General features: G+C 51.2%; 2 protein-coding genes across 2 annotated transcripts; both read left to right on the top strand.

Annotated features, from left to right (window-relative positions):
- The first annotated feature begins 123 nt into the window (after positions 1-123).
- TGME49_200460 (hypothetical protein) lies at positions 124-8,859 on the top strand. The gene is made up of 9 exons (XM_002371927.2): positions 124-2,790; positions 3,320-3,371; positions 4,328-4,383; positions 4,946-4,991; positions 5,779-5,791; positions 6,249-6,281; positions 6,671-6,755; positions 7,264-7,342; positions 7,816-8,859. The coding sequence occupies exons 1-9, from the start codon at positions 1,880-1,882 to the stop codon at positions 7,849-7,851; spliced, it is 1,311 nt and encodes a 436-aa protein (XP_002371968.1). The 5' UTR covers positions 124-1,879; the 3' UTR covers positions 7,852-8,859.
- Positions 8,860-11,187: 2,328 nt separating this feature from the next.
- On the top strand, positions 11,188-18,650 carry TGME49_200450 (hypothetical protein; the record flags this gene model as incomplete). Its single annotated transcript, XM_018779155.1, has 7 exons — positions 11,188-13,326; positions 13,873-13,917; positions 14,489-14,604; positions 15,243-15,354; positions 15,982-16,039; positions 16,895-17,110; positions 17,383-18,650. 7 exons carry the CDS (start codon positions 11,188-11,190, stop codon positions 18,648-18,650), a joined length of 3,954 nt encoding a protein of 1,317 aa, XP_018636518.1.
- Positions 18,651-20,972: the final 2,322 nt, after the last annotated feature.

The raw sequence follows: 20,972 nt of genomic DNA, 5'->3' as shown, positions 1-20,972 counted from the left end.
CAAAGACCAGGACTGCTTTGCATGCATATTTTTTGACAAGAGTCCTCGCATTTGCCGGGGCTGCCCGAAAAAGCGAGGTCAAGTAGACGCGAGCGTTTGCCGTTGGCAAACAGCGATCTTCATATCCAAGGTTCTACTGAAGTGTTTGTCCGTTAAAGAAACTCCTTCGTCCGCATCTGTTTCCTCTGTAGCTCTCCAGCCTCTCTGTGTCCACCTGGGGGCGTCAGTCGCTGGCCAGCTTGTACCATTGTCACCTCACACGTTTTTCTCACCTGTAAGCTATTTCCTGCAATGAGTGGGCTTTTTGTAAGGCATTAGTTGTTGGTTGTGCATGTGAAAAGCTGAAAAGACCCCGGTATCTCCGGTCCTCCAGCGTTCTTTTCCGTCAGCCCCAGCATGACACTGTGGCTGGCTGGTCTGTGCGTCGTAGTCGGGGAAAAGGACCTAGGGCCCTTGTTTCGATTGCCCCTAAAAATTTTGGCTTGTTTCTTCCTCCTTTCATATGCCATTGTCGCGGTATCGAATGGTTTCCTTTTTCCGTTCTCCGCCACCCCCGTCGTCCCTTTTATTTCCGAAGGCCCTCCAGCGAGGTCTCCCAATCACTAGGTTTACTTGGAAATCCATTACATGCTTGTGAACTTTGGTTCAGAACGCCTACTAGGCAGAGTGTTGGCTCTCGCTGTCTCCGTGTCGATTCTTCTGACTTTGTAGACCCTTTACCACGCTCAGTTCCGAGGAGGTGGACGGGGTGTCTTCTTCGTCTTCGGAGATTGTGTTCGTTCTGGGAAAAACGACTCTTGAACCCCCAATAAAAATTGGTATAGAGAAGCTACAATATCTGTGGTGCAAAGCAGAGCCAGCTGGCAAAGTATCTCGTTTCTTAATTTCCTTTTCCTTCTTTCGGATAAGTGTGGAGACTTAAAAGCCGTAGCTCCACCAGGGGGGCAGTAGCAGCGGTATGTCCTTTCCTTTGAGGATCTAAAACAGAACCAATAACAGGGGAACAATACGTGCTTGCATTTTACCTTTTTGCATTTCTTCTCCTCCGCTCTTTTTTACTGAGTGTCATGTAAATCGTGACATGGGGGTGATCGTGCCTAATACCTGCTGGCGTCAACATCATGTCTGTTTCCGTATTCTTCTTCAGGTCTCTTGCGGCATGTAATTCTGTGACTCGAGTCAATTCATCGATGTATGTGAATGCGTGGTGAGGCGCATCGCTCTTCCGTCTTTTTCCTCACATTTCGTCTTATGGGACTCCGCTCTACTGGTCCCGCGTCATAATTCCTTACATCAACTACTGGTTTAGGTGTTTACCACATTTATTTACCCCATTATTGTCAGAAACAAAAGGAACAGAATGAGTTCGTGCTGGGTGTAGCCTTAGGCGTCTAAGCGGGGCTTTGGTCACTCGCCAGAGCTGACCCATACTTACTTTTTCGTTTCGTGTAGTCCCCGCGCTGGTCTACGGATGTATGTTTGCAAGGCGGTCCCGTTCTTCCCTCCGTTGGCACCACCTTCCGGATTTGTCTCTTTCCTCCTCTGTTAGTCGTGTGTGTGTCTTGGCTCTCTCTTTTCCCTCCCACAGACTGACTTCGCGTTCTTGTCTGCTCTGAATTCTCCTCGAGATACGCTTTACGCAATTCCCTTTTCTTGCTCAATCGTTTCGTCTCTCGTGCACGCACTTTTTATTTCTCTCCCGACCCCCTCTCATCCCTCTCTCTGTCGACGTGCAGTCTCTTCTGTTCCCGGCAACAGTTCTTTTGCCCCACATTTCCTTGCCTTCGCCCCCCTTCAATTATCCCCAAATTCACTTTCTGCAAGTTCCTCGTCTTCTCCCGTCAAACTGCCCACGCAGACTCCTTTTTACCGGCTCACCATGTCCTTGTCCAGTGACGATGATAGCGTTGGCGGGGGAGCTCGGGACCCGGGCTTCTACGACAACCAGACTGTGTCGCAGGAGGGGACAGTGGATTCGTTCATCATCCGAAACATCCACTCGAAGCGGGAACGCGCACGCAGGGGTGAAGACCCCGACGGCGCAGACCGAGGCTTTTTTCAAGTTTTTGTTTCGAGTTTCAAGCACTGCTGCGCCCCGGCGACTCGGAAGGCGGTGAACGAGAAGACCTATCAGTCTCAGGGTCGTAGAAAGGAGCCCGACTGCTTGAAAGCGGATCCGGCGGGAAATCTGCTCTATGGAGGCAAACGCGCGGCAACCTACACTGCAGGGTCGAGCTCGAGCTCGAGCGTGTCTCAGGACGAGGCAGAGGGCGAAACAGTTCCCAAGAGCGGCGGGCGACTTACGTCTGTGGCTGTTGCCTGGCGAATCAACGACACAGCTGGCGCGAGCAGATCTGTGGTCCTCACCTCTGCGCAGGCTGCGTGGGCTGCACTCGTCTGGTGCGTGCGTCTTGAAAACAGTGAAAGGATGTCCGGCAGAATGCTTGCAGAGATTCTGCTCGGAGCCGAGCAGCAGCGACGAGAAGTCGACCTCAACTTGTGCCTGAAAAATACTCCACAGTTCCAGTCAGTCGAGCTTCTGAGAAACATCGAGGGACGAGTGATGGAGGACCTTCTGGGCGACTTCTCCGGAACGCTGAACGAGGCCGTTCGCGACGCGGGTGAGAACGGCGGCGACGCCAGCTCGACTGCTGTGTACATGATCGTCTCTAAAATTCGAGTTCTCGGACTGTACGCAAGAAAACAGGGAGAATTTCTCGACCTATCTGTCTTCGACCCCTCTCCCAGCGAAGAGGATTTCTTCCCGCCTTCCTTCGTTGGCTTCAAAAGGTAGCACATAACAGAATGCAGATGGAATAAAAAGAGAAATGAGGCACGAGGTCTTGCTCTCGTGTCTGAATTGGTGAAGTAGGGCTCAAAGGACTCGAAGAATTAGGAGAAAACGAGGGGGAACAATGCAGCTTCTTAGTTCACAGTCTCCTATGTTCCTGGTGGACACAAACAATGGAGAAAAATATGCATAGCAGGTGTAGTTACTCCATGAACAGTTCTTCGGGCTCATATGGTGTGCATTTCCAATCGGGTTGTTGATCTTTTCTCCACACTTTGCTTATCCTAGAGTGGTGATGCGGCGGAGCTTGACGCGGCGGTTTCTGGTGTCCTACACTATCTCGGACTTTGTGTACTCAACACGGGGTATGGCCAGCTGTCAATCTAGGGCATAGAGTGCGATGCGCTGATTGTCTCGTGTTTTTCTAGAGGTTGTTTTCCACCGGATTCCTATGTTTGTCCTTCCTTCCACGTGTGCTTTGTAAACTCGTTTGGTGCGACCTCGTTCCGTATCTTCTTGGGTCTGCAGACTGGAGGATCTGCTGGACTTTACCATCGAAACGTTCAACCGAGATCCCCGAGTAAGCCTTCCGTCGATAGCGCCGCGTTCGTATGAACACGTTCTCTATACCTACGAGAGAAACGTACAATCGTACTGGGAGTGATAATCTCTGAGAAATAGCTCAACGGCTCCTGCTCGGACAGCGTGTTACTCTAATTGTTTTTAGTTGTCGCACTGACCGACGAGTGCCCAGAATAGGCTTACATCTGGGGTGTCATCGAAACCATAATAACACAGTAGAGATTTCCATCCGATCGCCAAAGACATTCGAAAGTAGAACATGTGCTCAATTGATTCATATCTGTGTGCCGCCACGAGCGTATCGCCTGACGGATTCTTCGTGGTGTTGGAACAGTTCCACTTCTGAATGCCCCAGGGGACTGGGCACGACTCCATTCATGAGATACAGACAACTAAGTTCTTTATGATTGCGGTACACTCCCAGGTGAACTCATCAGGTTGCAAAAATACAATCAGCGAAAGCTTTTTGGATTTCCACGAACGTAGTACCTCGCCCGTTTTTTATCATTTGGTTTGTTCTATTCTTGCCTGCCACTGTTAATTTTGTTGCCTGCGCATGTACGCGAACTACCTATCGTTGGGACAAAACATCTTTATCAGCCGGGTTAAGAGCGTTTCCGTTTCATAGACCGCCGAATAAATCCACAAACGGCGCTTAATATGAAACATATGTGTAGGTGCTGCCGTCTTGTGGGTGGCGTCCTACCCGCTGAACAGTACTGGCGATGCGTCACGCCGTTTTTTCAACAAAGCGTTTGTGGGTCCGGCCAGATAACATGGGAACCACCCGTTCCTTTTTTTAGCCGTCCACTCGTCTTCCGTTTGACAGGAAAGCATTTTTAAGCGTCTGGACGGAAGCAGTTCCCGGATGTGTCTTTTTTCTGCATGAGAACGTCGTTGCACTTCTGCTCCTGTTCACCACGCATGTGCTTGAAAACTCTCGTCTGGTCACAGGTCAAGCGCGCGCCTCAGGCCAAAATCACCGCCTACCTCTTCAGGAGTAAACTGACGTACGTCGGCTTTACGTCCGTGGGGGCTCTCCACTCGTCTTCTCTCGAAGGAAGTCAAATTGCCTTCTCTTTCTCTGGCTATTGAGACGTCTTTCCTCTAAGTTCTTTCGTCTCTTCGTCTCTCCTTCGATATGTCTGTTCTCTGTCGCTTGGCTTCTCTCTCTCTGTCCTCAGACACCCCGCTTCTGCTTTTGGGTCTTCCCTCATCTGCGCGTGGTCCACTTTGCTTGCTTGCTTTCGTTTATTTCTGAGGTGATTTTTGTTCGTCTCAGTAGTCACTGCTGTGTCTTTGTGCGGATATCCTGGTGAAGTGATTTCCCAGCTCGCACGCCCATCCGGACGTCAAGTCTCGCTTTTCAAGACTTCCTGGGACACATAATCAGAGACACAGAGATTTGGAAGGTCTGTTCCTCGCGTTTTTTATCTTTCATTCCAAGGCGCCGCACATGTGAGCAGTGGTGTCATATGTTTCGCCGGCGATTCCCTAACGCAAGAGGGGTGGTTTTATCTTTGACCTACACTCTGAACGGTGGGGCTGTGTCCTTCTTCTTTTCTCCTGCAGATACGGACATTCCCTCCACCAGAGAGACTACGGCACCAAGCGACCTGTAAGACTGAGAATTGCCAGTGTACCTTACAAATCCGGCGGAACCATGAGGAATATGTTTTTGTATATGCTCCATCCGCTAGACTTTCTTGTTTTATGCCCCTTCTCGCTCTGGGTTCACAGCTTTCAATCTCTCACCGTGGCGGAGACAGGTTGTGTCTCCGTTGGGTTGCACCTAGTTTTTCTCTGAAGATTTGTCCTTACTGTGGCACCGCGGAAACCCGTTTGCCTCCATGGTCGTACATATACTAGGAAGGCATTGGGGCGCTGTCACTGTTTCCGAATGCTCGCAATTCTCTACAGTATGGTGGGCCGGATGCCCTCATTCGGGGGCGGGATAGCCCCTACATCTGATTCTTTTGAACCATTTAGGCTTGTCGCTGAGTCGTGTGTCTCTGTCTCGAAAGCGTGTCTGTAGCACTCAAGGCACCAGCACACCTGTGTTATCCTCTGCCATTCGTTGACTGTGCTTGCCACGGGGAATTAGAACAGAAGATCAAGTTCGTTGCCTGGAGGTTTGCTACGTCCCGTACAGTTGTAGGTAAAAGGTATGTTAGATACTTAGACTAGCCTTGGAGCACATTGCCTCATTCGATAGTCCGCGCTCAATCTTACCATACATAATACTTTTATGGTCCCAGGCTGGTTTGATAAGTCAAAGATTAGCCGGGAAGTTAGCGTCTAACATATATAACCGAGTATCAACTTAGATGCACAGATGGATTGGAACTGGTCTGTTGCTCTGCGCTGTACCATACGCGCGTTTGCACTGGTGTCTGTGTTTCCAGGTTGGCAAGGATGGTACGTCTTCACGCTCTCGACGGTCGCCTATGGATCGTGCGAAAACCGCGCGACTGCAGGCTTCTAGTCCTTCAATCTCCATCGACAAAGGATCTTCCCGAGTTGGAACAAGAAGAAACTTTGACTCGTTTTGTGTGATTTTTATACACTGAGGATTCCGTTTTGTAGCCTCTGAGGCTGAGCGAACTCGTGCGCGGAATACCACTATTTCTTGTTATCCAACGACAACTCGTCCGCCGGTGCAAATAGCCATTGAATTGTCGCAAGGTCAAAAGAAGGAAGGCATTGACTGTCGACATGTCCCATTTGTTCAATAGACAGACGTCGTCCTGTTCCACTCAAGTCGTCTGCAGGGGCATGGGGATTTCAATAGTTCATTTTCTTCGCCTTCTGTGGCGCTGAATCAAGAAACTGCAAAGGTGATGTGGAGCCTCGCTGTATTTCGATGCCTTTTCAGACTGGATGAAGAAAGAAGGTCTCGCGCTCAGAGGTATGTCCTTTAGGAACGCTGTCACATACACGAGTACTGTAGCCGAGCTGCCTTTCGCGTGGGCAAAGACAGACCACAACAGATACGGTGCAGGCGAATTTCTTGACCATGTTGTAGTGTCTTCCGGTTGGAAATTCCTTAACGTGGTGTTGTGCGTAACGGAAAGCGGAAATACAAATTGTTTCGGTGGTACTTGCGCGCTGAAGTGCGCAGATCTTCTGAGCTTTTGGTGTCAACATCCTGCGTCGAGATCTTCCCCCAATGCGATGCTATTGAAAGTGTTTTTGCCAGCATATGGTGGATACGCGCGTCTATCTAGCGTCCTCTGTTATATATTTCTCTGGTTGCAAACTCACCAGCGCGGGTTTCATGTTTGCTCGATATTTCAGATCCGCAATTCGAGGCCAAGGTTATGTACACGAACATGTACCGCGCTACAGAGCAATCTCCGGCTGACGAGAACATCTTTGCCATGTACGTCATTTGCGAAAACGCGGTTCGAACTGAGTTTTTGTCGCTTGCCTCACCCGAGATTTCTGTTGTTTCCAAGGGATGTGCAGCAAGCTGCTCTCTTCCTCAAGGCGGAAGGAAGTAGCTCCGCCGGGCCCAACACGGTTTCTCTTTCTGTTCAGCTGGATCCGCCACACCTTGTTCTCAACCGTAGAGTTTCAGTATAGTGTAGGAAACTGAAGCATCTGTAACTTGTCCACATGCACTTGGAGACACTCAAATCCGCATTATTGTGGGTTTGGAAATGGTCGAGGAGCTTTGCCCAGGAATTGCTAAGGAATTTTCGTATCGTTCAGCGTCAGCTGTAGCACCAGGTGGCCCCGGGAGTTGCCTCGTCGCCGGTGTATGTATGCGACGAAACGTTTTCCAGGCGTTTGGTTTCTTTGCCATAATCCGGTTCGTCCAGCTGCAAATCACGTTGCTTATTGAAGGGCTTTCATGTTTGCCGCTATCTCTACTTGTGGTCTTGCAGGGAACCTGGAACTGGCATGCAGATTCGCGACAATCGTGAGGCCAATGCGAGAAAGAACTTTAAGACCCGCGATGAGATGGTTAGTGTCGATTTGTCGGACTGAAACAGCCGGAAAATCATGTTCAAGTGATGATACGGATCACAAAGATTGATGGTTGAGAGACATGGTGGAAACCCGAAATAGCCATGTTTTTCTGACCTTTATGGCGCCTTGCTATCGTAGGCATCCGTTCCGAAAGAGAATGTCTCCACGCTGTCCCCCGAAACTGTTTCCCGGAAAGTGCACCCTCGTTTTCATTGCGTTCGCAGTAGCGTTGGCACTACAAGCTGCACACATATTGACTTTTTTCTCATTTTTTGATGAAGATGGTATAGAAGTAGCACTTGCCGAAATACTCTGATATCTCACCTAGTCGCAAGTCTACGCTGCACGCGAACTGGATCGCTTGGTGGGTGTGTTTTGGTGTCACGGAGCTGCTCTGAGTGTAAAATAATGTTGTATACAACCCCTGAGCATCGTTTTCGCTTCTTTTGTTCCTGCGTGCGAACCAGGATTCTGAGGCCAGCTTTCCGCGGGGAAGACGATGAATGGAAATTTTTCGAGTTTTCTCGCGACCAGGTCGGGTGACAGGCACCGATCGCTCGGCTGGTTCACGAGCTGGTGCATGCAGTGTGGTGCACCGGAAAACACACTTGAAAACCAACAGCCGGAGTTCTGTGGAGACGGATGGGCAAGCTATTTGCGTGTACGATACAACCTCGACATCTACCCTGAACAAAGTGAAGCACCCAGCATGGAGACTACAGTGTTTCAGGAAAAAACCGAAACACTCGAGCTGCTTCAGAGTCCTCCCCACCGGCAGCATACTAAGATGTGGAAGCGGTGCAATAGTTTCCGTCATATCAGCCCCGTGCAGATTTTGATTCCATACTTTTTTTCGCTCTTCGTGTCCTCCAAGCATGGACGCGAGACAAAGCCGCAAGCCTTAAGTTACTCGCCAGTCTTTCTCGTTCTGCCCTAGTCGAATCCTTGGCAAATGAGGGGACTCGTGTTTTGAATACATCTTTGTCCTGATCAGTATATTCTCAACACTGCCTTTCTAGGGGTCGGTAGACGTATTTCTTATTCCAACATGTAGACAGCCTGCCGCTTTGCATTCATGGTACACAGGTACACTTCAACGCAGCAGCTTCGTTCTAACATGGATGAGTATACTTCTCGCTGGTGTACGTGATATCTTGCCAATTTTAGCTTCTGTGCACAAGGGATTGTTTTTTTTAAAAAAACTGTGTGATGGTTGCTGTTCTAGCTTTCAGTAATTTTTGTTTCGATTCGTCTCCGAAAATAACTGCTTTTTTTGTAGCTCCGGTTGTCCGTGAGGAGCAAAGAACTGAACAGTTTTCGCCGTAGCACGCTCGTTTATACAATCCAGTGTCGAGGCCTGGACTCGGGTGATAGCCTGCTGGTCGATGTGAGCGTTAGCTCCCTGGACGAAGGAAGCCGGTGCAATACCAGTTCGTTTCTTTTCGGTGTTCTGGAGACGGAAACAGTAGAGCGGAAACACTGTCGAAACGAGAGCAACATCAGATACGGGCGATATGCCTTCCTGGACGATTCTTGAAAAGTCCAAGTGAATGACATCAGTAAGCACTGGTTCCCTCTGGACAACCACTCTGAATAAGAAACTGAGAAAGACACCAGATACGACTGGACAAACCGGGAAATAAGCAGACTCTTACGCACCGAAAGTCGGTGAGTCCAGAGTGTAGTACATACACTCCAGAAGAAAGTAGTCTCTATCCCATGTGGTAATGTGTGCTTTGAGTAAATGCAGAGGTCTGTTCTCTGTCGGACTCTGACAGCTCGATTTGTGAGATATCGAACTCACCAGGGGAATTGTATCGGAACCCTACAAATCAGCGACGAAACAGTAACTAAAAGGCGCTTAGAGGAGTTGATCGGAACGTCATCCTGACATATGGCTACGCAGATCGGAGTGGTATTTATGGTCAATTCGAATGCGTACATTTATAGTTCCATACTGTAGTACACCGTGTTTATTACCCTCCAGAACGTCTACAATTCGTGATTCGTTCGTCCTTTACACTCGAAGACAGCCAGTGCATGCATAAGAAACGCATTACGTCTTCTCGTGTCAATCCCGGGTGTTCTCACCCGACGGAGGGATGACTCTAGAGTTCTTCAGCGTCACGTGGAACATATCACAGAAAGCATCCGATCCACAGTTAGTTGCGTTACCAGGGATAAACGGCCTCGATATTGTGGAGGGGGCTCTAAAGGCCGTAGCTGCCCGTGTCTCATAACAACTGGAGTCAAATTCAGAATCCTGCGCCCCACAACCTCTTTGTTCCTTCGATACGAATTTTACAGCTTTGGATGGCGGATCCTCGTGAAACGACCTTAGGAACCGTAGAGTGTTGTTCCTGTTGTTCACTGTGTGCACATGAGACTGGGAGGTGCACTTCATAAATCGTGTATTCAGCATGCCTCTTCAAGAACAAATGCGTTCAGAACTTGGTCAAAAACGGATTCTTTGTGTCCTTGTCCTGGCGAGGCTGACACAGAAAACAGCTTCACGCGGGAAAAGGTGCTGGGGCATACTTTTCCCGTCCACAGGGCTGTGCAGTCACGTGTGTCGAGATAGGTTTCTTTTGCTTGCCATGGCTCACCACTCTTTTCTCTTTTGCGATTGCAGCATCTGCTGAACTCTCAGAAATCGCGGGGGGAATTGTCTCCGACTTTCATCCAGACCTTGATCGCAAGCGTGCACGCCAACGGACAGCTGCCAAGCCAAAACAGCTGTCTCGAAAGGACTCGATCCTCTTTTATTTTAGAAGCGGTGTGCATGTTTCAGCTGCAGTATAACCTGCAGAACCAGATCGTTTTTACCTAACATCATCTGTTTCCCAGTGTCCTTTCTTTGTTGTCGGAGGATCGTTCCGTGAAACTCGGGACAATTCCGTGAGAGTCACAGTACATCATCGAGACCTGTCGGGCTAAAGAACAGGGCTTCCTGACGACGGCCACGTAATTGCTCGCTCAACTGTTCTTTATAAAATGAGACTTCGCCTACGATTTTCGTCCACGCGTCTCGCTGTATAACAAATGACAGTTATACCCAGTTCCCTCTGGTGTTCACATAGGGCAAAACAACCATGAGCTGCATACCGGTCAAGGATTCGACTTCCTGAATTCTTTCCAAGGCGACTGAACTCCTGTGCCTCGAATGCAGGACAAAATCTGGGCCTTGTGTGCACTGAAATAAGCCACTTTGTGGGCCACCAGCCAGCAGGTGGCAACCTTCTACTGATTTTTTGCGTTCCATCCCCCGTTTCATCGCTTCCCCGCTCTTTCTCGACGAGACACACAGAAACCGCGTCTGATGGTGGCGGAGTGCCTCTCACCGTCAAGAGTCGGTTGAGGATCTGGGTAAAAGGTTTGCTGGTTTTTTTCAGACTCGCAGTGTCGTCCTGGTAGGATTCGTCCCGCTTCTTTTCATCGCACGCACAATGCAGGAAATGTTTCGAGGACATTCAGTGTGAATCCCTTATGGGCAGACTTTGTGTTCCGCCGGTGTTCTTAAATGCCACCCACCTGCCGGCTTTTACCAGGCTTCCCTGTGTCGCTTTTTGTTCCACTACCTTTCTCATTCTGCGGATGTTAAGAATGTACCCAGCATCTAAACAAGAGGTTTATGCCAAGTTTGGTGCCTTTGCCCGCAAGGCCCTTTCTGCCGCGTCTGCAGTCGGGTATCGCCGTTCGTCTAAGAGACAGTTTCTTAGCGTGTCCATCTGTCTATTTATCGCAACGATAAGTTATTAAGTAATGATCCACTAATTCTTACTGGTCCACATTTCAGGGATGTTGTTGTCGGCGCTGCCTTAGGATTCTTCAATCAGTATATGCTTTTACTCTCTAACTACAGAGTTACTTCTACTTTTTTCTATCGCGAAGCCCGGCGTGTGACAAAGTGTTCGAGAGATCGCGAATTAGTTCCACGGTCCAAGACAAAGCAAGGAATTCGATACCTGCGAGTCTACCTTCAGTTGTTCTCTGATCGCTACTGCCTGTCCTGCATCCGTGTGGCCGCACACATGCTTTTAGATCTTCGTCCAAGTTGCCTGTGTCCCCTTCCAAAGCGAATGCCCGCTTCCTCACATACACGCCTTTCTGATTCGGGCAGAGTGAAAGTCGAAATGTCTTGCGAGCAACCAACCTTTCCGTGGTGGCTGCATGCGAATCCTGATTGCTCGTTCTTTTCGGCCAACTCCCCGGCGGCTCCCGTCATCGAACTAGAGGCTGTTTATGGGCCCTCTGTGACTCCAACTTGTCGAGAACCTCGTACGGCAGAAATCCCAGAAATTCTTGAAGACAGCGACACAGAGTCTTCCGACCCGCGTGCCACCTCCCGGTTTTTTCGCGCGAGAGATCGGTGGATTCCGGAGTCACCAACAAGAGCGTCAAAGTGCGTCGGGCCGCTCTGTACAGTTTGTGGAAGTTTCAGTTCGGACCACCTCACTCCTGCGAGGGGAGAACTCGGTCTCGCAAGGGACGTTTTCGCTTCAGAAAACGCGGCGAGAGAGAAGCACGTCTCTCCAGGTGAGCGTTATTTGCGTTTTGTTTGCAGCCCTGTTCCAACGCCTTGGCTCTCTGACTCGGAGCACTTGCCTTGCTCTGTTGAGTCCCATTCTGTTCCAGTGGCGTCTGCGAACCAAAACGAGAGGCCGCACCTCCGGGCGAACGCCACCGCACGCAGGGAAGGTCCCACAGAGAGCAGCTGCGTACGCGGAAGGCCGCTGGGTGGCCGCGAGCACGAACGCGTAAATGCTCACAGGCTCGCCGACCCTCAGAAGCTGGAGATTGGTGGCGGCCCAAACCCTGAGAACGTTTACTCTCCGCACTCACACCCACCGCTCGGCACCGACTCATCTGTATCTTCTCGTCGCGTCGGGAGCTCTCCCCCTTCTTTCGATCGGTCTTTTGAAGCCGATTCGTTTCGGCGGTGGCCTCGACAAGCTGACCCAGCATCGAGGCGCGCATGCACTCCAGGCGGAGACTCTCTGGATGCTTCGCGGGATGTCACTGGCACCCACCTCCTTTGTGCCCGTTCCCTACCGTGCGTTATCTGCCGAAAACTCCCCACCTTCCAGAAACATGCTGCGTCGGTGTCAAGATGCCCCCAGGATTTATCGGAAGCGGGTGAAACCTGTAGCTGCAGTCGGAGTTATTCGCGCAGTGACGAGCGGCCTATACACGAAGAAGAGCCCACCTGGCTAATACACGAAGAAGACCCCAGCTGGCTCATATGCACAGACACTAGTCCGCGAATACACGAAGACTCCAGCGGTGGTGCGCTTCGTGATACACAGCCACTGGAGGCTTGCGGGACTCGAGGTCGAGGAATATCTTGGAGTCGCACATGTTGTCGCTGCTCTTTGAAGTGCAGCAGGCCTTGCTCAGTAGAGCAACCAGGGAAGCCGACGAGCGTGCGGTTTCCTATGCAAAGCCAGCCCGAGACAATGTGGCGTTCCACTAGTGCGGCGCATGGAGACTCTAGTGGAGATTCGAGAGGATGTGTGTCGTCTGCTTGCTGTGTTTGTCCGGCGAGACCGTCGTCCGCGAGAGCACCGAAAACACCGACGTGTAGAGCCCAAGGAACCAGACCCGACTCGTGGTCTCACAGTGTAGAACAGAGGCCGCAAGCGGCCCTTTCCCGTTGTGTGGACTGCGAGTTTCATGCGAAGAAAAGTGGCGATTCTCGTCTGCCTTTCCTTGGAGGCAGCGCGAGAGCGATGCAGTTCGAACCACATAGTTCTCGCATCTCAGAGCAGTGTCCTCAAGGAACTTCAGGCGCGCCGTGGGGGATAGAAGGATGCACAGACGCATGCAAAGTGGAGTTGGCCACAAGGAAGAAACGTTCTCGAGGGAGACTCGAGCAGAGGCGAGCTTCGAACTCCAGCCTGAGAGAAGCGTTTCAGCACACTCGAGAAGGCGTCGACTGGGAGGCGACGAAGAGGGCGATTGCGGAGGAGCTTGCAGAGGTGAGATGCTTGCGGTAGTTCCACCAACTTTTTTCGGCGGTTTCAACATTGGCACATGTCGAAAACGCTGTGCTCGCAAATGAAACATTGCCTTGACACTACTGGAAACCAGAGAGTTTGTTTTGTGAGTTTTATACTTATTCGAAACATTTCACGGACAGCTCAGTTCGAGCCCTGGCAACGGCGATGAGCGCCGACACTTGAGTGAAGCAAATCCATGGAAGGCTTTGGAGGACCAAACGCATACTGGGCTCCGGGAAGCAAGGACCTTGAAGGTCTCAACTCGGGGAGTCCGATTTGTGGTAGAAACTGTCCAGAAATGCTGAACCGCGTCTCAGTTCGCCGACCAGCAGAGAGCCTTTCGCGTGACACGCTTTCGGGGGATTTCGGGTGCACGTTGCGCGCCAAGACAAACGATGGAGAAACGCGAACGTGGGGGCCAACCTCTGGGCTTGGCATGACGTCACACAGTTTCGTTGGCAAAGAATGCTTGGCATGAAAATCTCCTCAAACAAAGGAGTGTCCTTCCTGTTCGTTCCTTCTCAGATCACTCGGCTGATGCAAGGGCAAACTTTCGCGATCCACGAACAGGTGCGTTCCTCAGCCGCGGTCGTTCTTTCGCGTTTTCGTTGTTCCTTCGATGTTCTTTAGTGTGTGCATTCTCTTGCCTATTTGTAGTTGGGCTATCCTGCTTCTGCGCTAGGGGAAGAAGCCCTCAAGCAGAAATGCCGCTTGTAAGAAAGAAAAATGTAACAGACCAAAGCCTGTCGGCGGGGGAACTTGGTCGTCCAGTGTTTTATCCCGTGGTAAAAGTAGTCATGCTTTTTACTGAGGTTGAGTTTCCAAATAAAGGCTTGTCTTGCGGTCGCGGTTTGTGACCGCCTTCTTTCCGCTGGCACTCAACTCGCTCTGATTCTCTGCTGAATGCTGTATTCGTCAAGAGTATCCTATTTGACCGTTCTTTCACGTCAGCGTCTCACCTGCGCCAAGTCGTCTCCGGCGTTTCCTCGGGTTACTTCGTTTCCCTCCCTGTCGGCGTTTTCTCCACTGTTAGTCTCTCTTTCTGCTCTCCTCCCGTACTGCTTTTTTCTCCCAGTCTTTCCCTGCGGTTCTCCTTTCCTTCCCGTACTGGTCTGTTACTTCGGTCTGTGGCACGTCGCAGGGGCGAAACACACGGCAGCTCTTGGGGCGGCTGAATGAGCAAAAGCATGCGCTGGCGCAAGATCTTCAAGGTCTTGCCAGTAGCCTCCTGAACGATGCTGTGAACAGAGTGATGACGTAAGGAAAGGCTTTGTCGGCGGTATGCTTAATCATGTGTCAATAATATTCATGCAGGTTTTTTCTGCATTTTCTCAAAAGAGCGAAAAGGAAGACGAAATACGAAAGCACCTTCGGTTCCGAACCAGGGGCTTGCTGAGCGAGAGTGGCTGCAGGCGCCCTCGGTTGTGCGGAAAATCAGTAGATCTGCGCAAACAGCTGTTCCTTCACAGAAGGAAGAAGATGACACGTAGTGCCTCTGCATAGCTTAATAGGCACAGAAGTGGAATGGCGCGCCTTTGCCTTAACTCCTGGGCACGTGGCATTTCCTGTATGCCTCGAGTTTTCACGGTGGTGCTGTCCTGCCGCGTCCCGGGTCTACGCCAGAGGCCGCTTTTCGTCACTGTGTCACGAGCTGGACTCCTGATGTAGAGCTTGAAGGGCTCTCTGTTTGACGGATCCAAGTTTCGCTGTGTCACCAGTACGTAGCTAAGATGATTGAGCACTGTGTACTGATGCAGCATCGATAAAAGGGTATTTTGGGGCCCTTGGCACCACGTAAGAGAGAGTGATGGTGGTACCTAATGTTGAAAAAGAATTGGTTCAACACTGCGCATTCATGCGACAAAGACAGCCATGCATGCATTTTCCCCCTCCAGAGTGTCCTCGGAGCAACAACGCAGGCTTCTCGTTCTGTCTCAGAAAGTGGCTGAGACGCTTGAGGGCCTTGAGTTTCCACCTAGGCGAGAGAGACAGGAGCTCAGCCACCAGGTATCGCTGCGCACAACACTTCTAGGTCTCAATTCCAAGAAGCGAGGACTTTTGCGCGTCTAATCGAATAAGCATAAACTGTCGTTTCCTGAGTTTGCATCGTCACTCACGTTTATGTTCGATATTTGCAAAATCGCACATGTTTATGCAATGACGCTGGATGTTCGCATACGTTCGTGTTCTTTCATTTGATAGGCACACAAGTGCTGTCCTCAATTTCATCGCGATATAAGTTTATGTTCTCCATTCGAATGAGCGTGTAAATGTACTCACTGCTTTGCCGTTGAACAGTCTTCGTTCTGAGCACAATTACTGCAGTTCCTCAAGCGCGGGGAGCGCAGCTTGAAAAACTGTATCTTTCCGATGCATTGCGTCGACTCAGAGATACCTTTAGAGCTGCGTATCCGTTTTGGCGTGGTCCCGGTTTCCGACCTTAGTTGCTTGTATCTCATAACTGTGATCACATTCAGTATCCTAGGCACGTTAATGTCAGCAGTCCTTGAGAACATGGTTGTCTGTATCTCATACTGGAGTGCCACTCTGAATCGTCTGTACTGTAGGGTCTTTGTGTCTTCGGTCTCTTGAACGGGCAATCCGCTCTCTGTGGCTTTCTCTGTGTGCTGGCAGCGACACGCGCCCGTATCGGAATCGACAAAGAGTTCTCTTTGTCGGGGACACATTTGCTGTGAGCCATCAAAGAAAACATAGGCGCTGTTTCGCTGTTTTCTGTCTCGGAGTCTCTGGGTTCCACTCGTTTTCTTCTGCCGCTCAAGATTTTAAGTGTTCGTCCATTTTTAATACTTTTTATTTTCTTTTTTTTCTTTATTGCGCTCGCCATCCTATCTCAGCGCTCTCGGGAGTTTTTTGCCTGCAGAGAAGCAGACGTTTCTGTGCCCAGGGGGGCATGTCCTTTTCCGCTCGATCACCTCTCGACTTCCCCGTGTGGACGTTTACGCTCTCTGAAAACGTTGTATCATTTTGGAAGTTCTGGGCTTCGAATGCAGCTCTGTTTGAGCACCTTTACTCTCATTCTTAGACGCCTGTTGTGGCCGTTCGCCTTTTCTCCGCTAGGTTACCGTCTCCCTCTGCCGAGAATCGTTGTCATGTTCGCTGACCAGGTGACCGTATGTTGTCAGTTGATTAAAGTGAACTCTTAGACGTACCGTGACGCGTCAGTTTCGGTCTGCGGGTGAGGCGGCCGCTGTGTCTCGTGGCCTTTCACAGCAAACCAGCCACTTTTTCTGTTTCTCTTTCCACGCATATTTGCGGTGCCTGCATCGCAGCCTGTCCTTCTGGCTTCTTCTTCTGTTTCTCCAACCCCTCCCTGTACCCTGCTCTAATATCCCAGATCCCTGTCCTTTTCTGTGCGTTCCACGACCAACTTAGATGCACGTATGGAGACAGTGACTCCCTGCTCTGACCGGTTGACAGTTCTCTTGTGAGCTTCATTGTCAGGTGAAACATGAACAAAGTGACTCTTTTTATCTTTGAAAACCTCGCGTGCTCTGCTGTCTTTCGTCTCTGCTTTTGGCGGTGTCAGCGAAACGCTTTCTTGACCGAATTCGCGTCCTGCAAGAAGAAAACACTCGCCTTGTCGATCTTCTTCGACGTCTCCCGTCGCCCAAGGCCTCTCAACAAGCCCCCAGAGGTTTTGTCCCTGAAACCGTCTCGCGTTCGTCGACGCATGCAGCCGCTCCAACCGTAAAACTCCTCAACTCTCGACCCGCCTCCCTGCCCTCCATGCGAGCGGTTCCAGGTAGAAACGCAGCAAACTCCTCACCCGTCACTCGTCTCGTGACACGACTTCACATTGTGCCTGAGTAGACGTTTTTTATCCGCAGAACTGTTTTGCGTTTCGAGCGGACACCACACCAGTCTTTGCCAGTGCGCATGGAATACGCAAACGAGTTTTTGCGAAGCACGGGGAGCACGGAAGGGTCTCGAGACCTGAACAACCCTGACGTCAAATGCGACGTTCTTCTTGGATTCTACCTCGGGAGCGGCGGGTCTGTCCTGCGCTGTTCTCAGGTGCTGAGCAAATCGACTCAAAACTTCCCTCCCTAACAAGGTTCCGTTTGTCGGGGAAGACTCGCGTCGACGCTCGTAGGCCTCCGTCGACCAAGCCTCGCAGCGACATGGGGGCCGCCAAAGCGGAGCCTTCGGAGTCTGCGGCTTTCTCTGACCTCGAGGAAGAACGACACCTCTCGTGGCGACTGGCCGCGAGACGCCGGGAAACAAAAGGAAGAAGGGTCACGGCAGAACGCGCAGGGCGGCTTGCGTCTCGACGACCGGCGGTTTGTGACGATGAAGGTAGACAAGAAGCGAAGTTGTGTTTGGGGGGTCAGGGGGCTGTGACCGGAAGGCCCGACTTCCCCGCCAGAGGCGGCCAGGATGGAGCATCGCGGGAGGGTGCTTTCTCCGCTCCTCACCCACTGCCGCTTTCAGCATCACCTGCTTCTGCACTACTTTGCTCAACGTCACCTTCGCTTCCACTGCCTTGTGTTCCGCAGCCTTCCGTCTTATGGGGTGAGGGAAGAAGCAGCGAGGCGGGAAGCGCTGTCGACACAGGGGCTGGCAGAGCACGTGTTTCACAGAGAAGGACGTCCCAGGGAGCGTTCCACGGGAGGGCACCCGAATTCGATGGGGAGGAGATCCTTCAAGGCTTGAAACGAAGGCTTGAACCAGAAAGGGCCGTGTCGACAGAAGATGAAGACGATTTGCAGACGACAGCCTTGCGAGAGGCCGAGGGTTTGCTCGACCTGGAACGGCGGACCAGTTCTGTTGCGTGTTTCGAAGAAACGGCAGAGAAAGAAGACGGATACGCTGTCAGTTCGGTTTCCTCCGCGACCGCAGATCGCGGAACAGCGACGAACCTAACCGAATGTGAAAGTCACTCTGTTTCTGCTTCAGCCCCTGTGCCCCCTGATGCCGGCGAAGAAACGCCTTTCTCTGCAGCAAGAGGCAAAACGTATTCTCGCGGTTTGGGCGGAGCTGTGGATTCGCTTCAAAAGAGAGAGTCGGCTCCCGATTTTGACGGCTTGGAGGGAAACAGGGGTTACTGGAAAAGGGAACACACAGCGGGGCAAAAAATGCATGAACGTCAGAACAGCTTTCAGCCGCCTAGATCGACACAAGAGCCTTCAGGGGACCCTAACGAACGTGAAAGAATCGGAACGGAGGCAGATGGAGAAAACGACTGTGGCATTTCGTTCGACGCCTTTCCACGCAGTTCTCGGGAACTGAGCAATCGAGTGGCCGAGGCGATTAAGCGTCTCTCGGCGAGGGCGGTAGATTGACACCGCAGAACGGGGAGCGGAACTCCTCGCCTTCACGAATCTTGTGGTTGGACGGTGGTCCGTGGTGATGGAAAGATGACCATATCTGTGTTGGCAAAGGGGGGTTGGAGGCTTCAACAGTCATCCTTTGACTGGCTACAGAGGGACCGCTACGCATCAGTACGAGAGGCACAGATCAGGTCCTCCTGACGCACTGGGGTTGATTTCGGAGTTGGCTGAAAGGTTTATTTTGCCACAAAGGCATCATGCTTTCGTCGTCTCAATCCCACGCGAGAACTCAAATTCTCGCAGCAGGCATCCAGGGGTTCCGATGGTCGCAAGTCTTTCTGTGATAAACTATACGCGCTCTGACCGACTCCTGCTACTACGCGAAACGCGTTCTACACTCGCCACTTTTACTTTCTTTCCGGAGGTTCGCTCCGCAGAAAAAGGAATCCTATCCGAAAGGGCAACGTGGTTGTGAAGGGTTTCGTGCCGGGACGTTTTAGTTGTGATTCGAAGCCGCATATAAAGCCAAGGTAGAGCATCGTATTTCCAGTGAAACATGCTCAGTCGGACCGTTAGTTCGTAGAGGTCCTTGGTTTCAAAAGCAAAAGGGCGTTTATATCCCCAATTCCATGCTACTTAGACAAAGGCAAACCCGCAACCTCCTTAGGAGACTACCACGGCCTCGAAAGTCTCGATACCATTTAGAAACAGAAACTCGGATCCACCGTCCCAACCTTCTGGAGGTTATCACTGACACGAAAACCTCTAAGAAGGGGAGTGCGTTTCACCGAGGAGGGCTGCCTGGGTGCCGGAAACACCACTGCATTCTGAACGCCATCGATTTTATCTGCTCAGGCACTTTTGCTCTGGCGCAAAAGCTTTCGAGAGAAACCGACTCTTTTCTCGACTCGTGAAACGGGCGCAATACGGCATGCAGACAGGACAGCGACTTGTGACATACCTATCAACACACTACCTGATTTTGAAGGAAATAAATCTAATCCAGCTGAAGAGACCCTGATCTGACAGACAGGCTCAGGTCGTTGTCTCCAGGCCGCCATTTCTGTGGCAAGACGCGAGGCCGCTATAGTGAATTTCAGAAATGACCTGAAGGTGAGAGATGTGGTCGAAATAGAACCGCTGGTTCTCTGCACATCTAGGAGCGAGTGTTTTCGCCCGCGGTTTATTATATACAAGTGTTGCGAGACCGAAACCAGGTGAAAAGAGGAAAGATACTCGCCACCGTCCCAGCAACAGAAGGAGGGCAAAACTAGGTTCCTATGTTCAACCGAATTGACATAAGGAGACGGAAACATCCCAATGGGGAGAGGAGGCCAGCCAACGGCTACCGTAGCAGGAGAAAGTACAGCGCGAGGAGGAGACTGAAACTTGCGAAAGAAGCCACTTTTCGTCTCCGGCCGCGGCCGGCTTCAGTCAACGCAGAAACGGCAGTCCCCGTGTACCGCCTCATGAGAAAACGGAGTTCGGTGTGTGGCTTTTGCGACTGCCCTCTCGAACGAGGATGAAAGGACAAAAACAACGAACCGATCTGGAGCTCCTCATCTCGTTTCTGCATAATGGCACATGACTCAAAAAATAAAAGAGCCGTCAAAACTAGAGCACAGCGTCAAGCATTCTCCACGCATACCACGCGCAACAAGGGCTCGCTCAGCTCCTCAACAGCTGCCAGACACCGGCGTTTGTAGACAAGCTGTACAAAGTAATCAAGAGGTCGTTCCGCCGTCTACGGGACACCTAACATGAGGCACATTCCCTGGTCGCGACGGATCGCGTAGGCAGAGGACAGCTGCACAAGCGGGGACGGGCGTCACACCTCGTACCCTAGAGACCATCCTGTCCGTGGTTTTTATTCCAGTTCAAGTATACAGTTTTAAGTCCGGGTTCACGTGTACCGAGACACTCTCCACATACCAAACAACAACAAAGTGAACGGTCGAGCTACGATCCCTACGTCCTTAATGCCAGATGCCCTCAGTTTCTCGCCCGCAGATGCGCAACACCCGTGAAACGAGCGCGCGTACGTTGTTCACAACTTGGGTTTGATATTCTGTAACAATCGATCGAAACTCTTGGCGTCTTTCTGCCACAAATATAAATCGATTTCCTTCCGAACGCGCTTTGGCATCGTCCGCATCTACTCCCGGCCGTGGCTATGACTTCCTCCCTCCATCTCCTCTCTGCTGTCTGCAACGTCTTACCGTGCGACTCATCGAGACTTCTTCATCTGCTGGCTTTGCCCCTGCTGACCTCCTCAGGGCTTCTCCTTCCTCTTCTCTTGCTCCGGCTACTCTGCCGTGAAAGCAGGTGAATATC

This window comes from Toxoplasma gondii, chromosome VIII, assembly GCF_000006565.2.
Source record: "Toxoplasma gondii ME49 chromosome VIII, whole genome shotgun sequence".
Lineage (NCBI taxonomy): Eukaryota > Apicomplexa > Conoidasida > Eucoccidiorida > Sarcocystidae > Toxoplasma > Toxoplasma gondii.
Note: the sequence above shows the minus strand (reverse complement) of the source record. Positions and strands in the feature narration are given on the sequence as shown.

Bases quoted from the DNA above. Each gene is read 5' to 3' on its own strand.
- TGME49_200460 (XM_002371927.2), top strand. From the start codon at position 1,880: ATGTCCTTGTCCAGTGACGATGATAGCGTTGGCGGGGGAGCTCGGGAC. The intron at 3,372-4,327 runs GTAAGCCTTCCG...GTCTGGTCACAG, and splicing joins CGTTCAACCGAGATCCCCGA to GTCAAGCGCGCGCCTCAGGC. The intron at 6,756-7,263 runs GTACGTCATTTG...GTGGTCTTGCAG, and splicing joins GACGAGAACATCTTTGCCAT to GGAACCTGGAACTGGCATGC.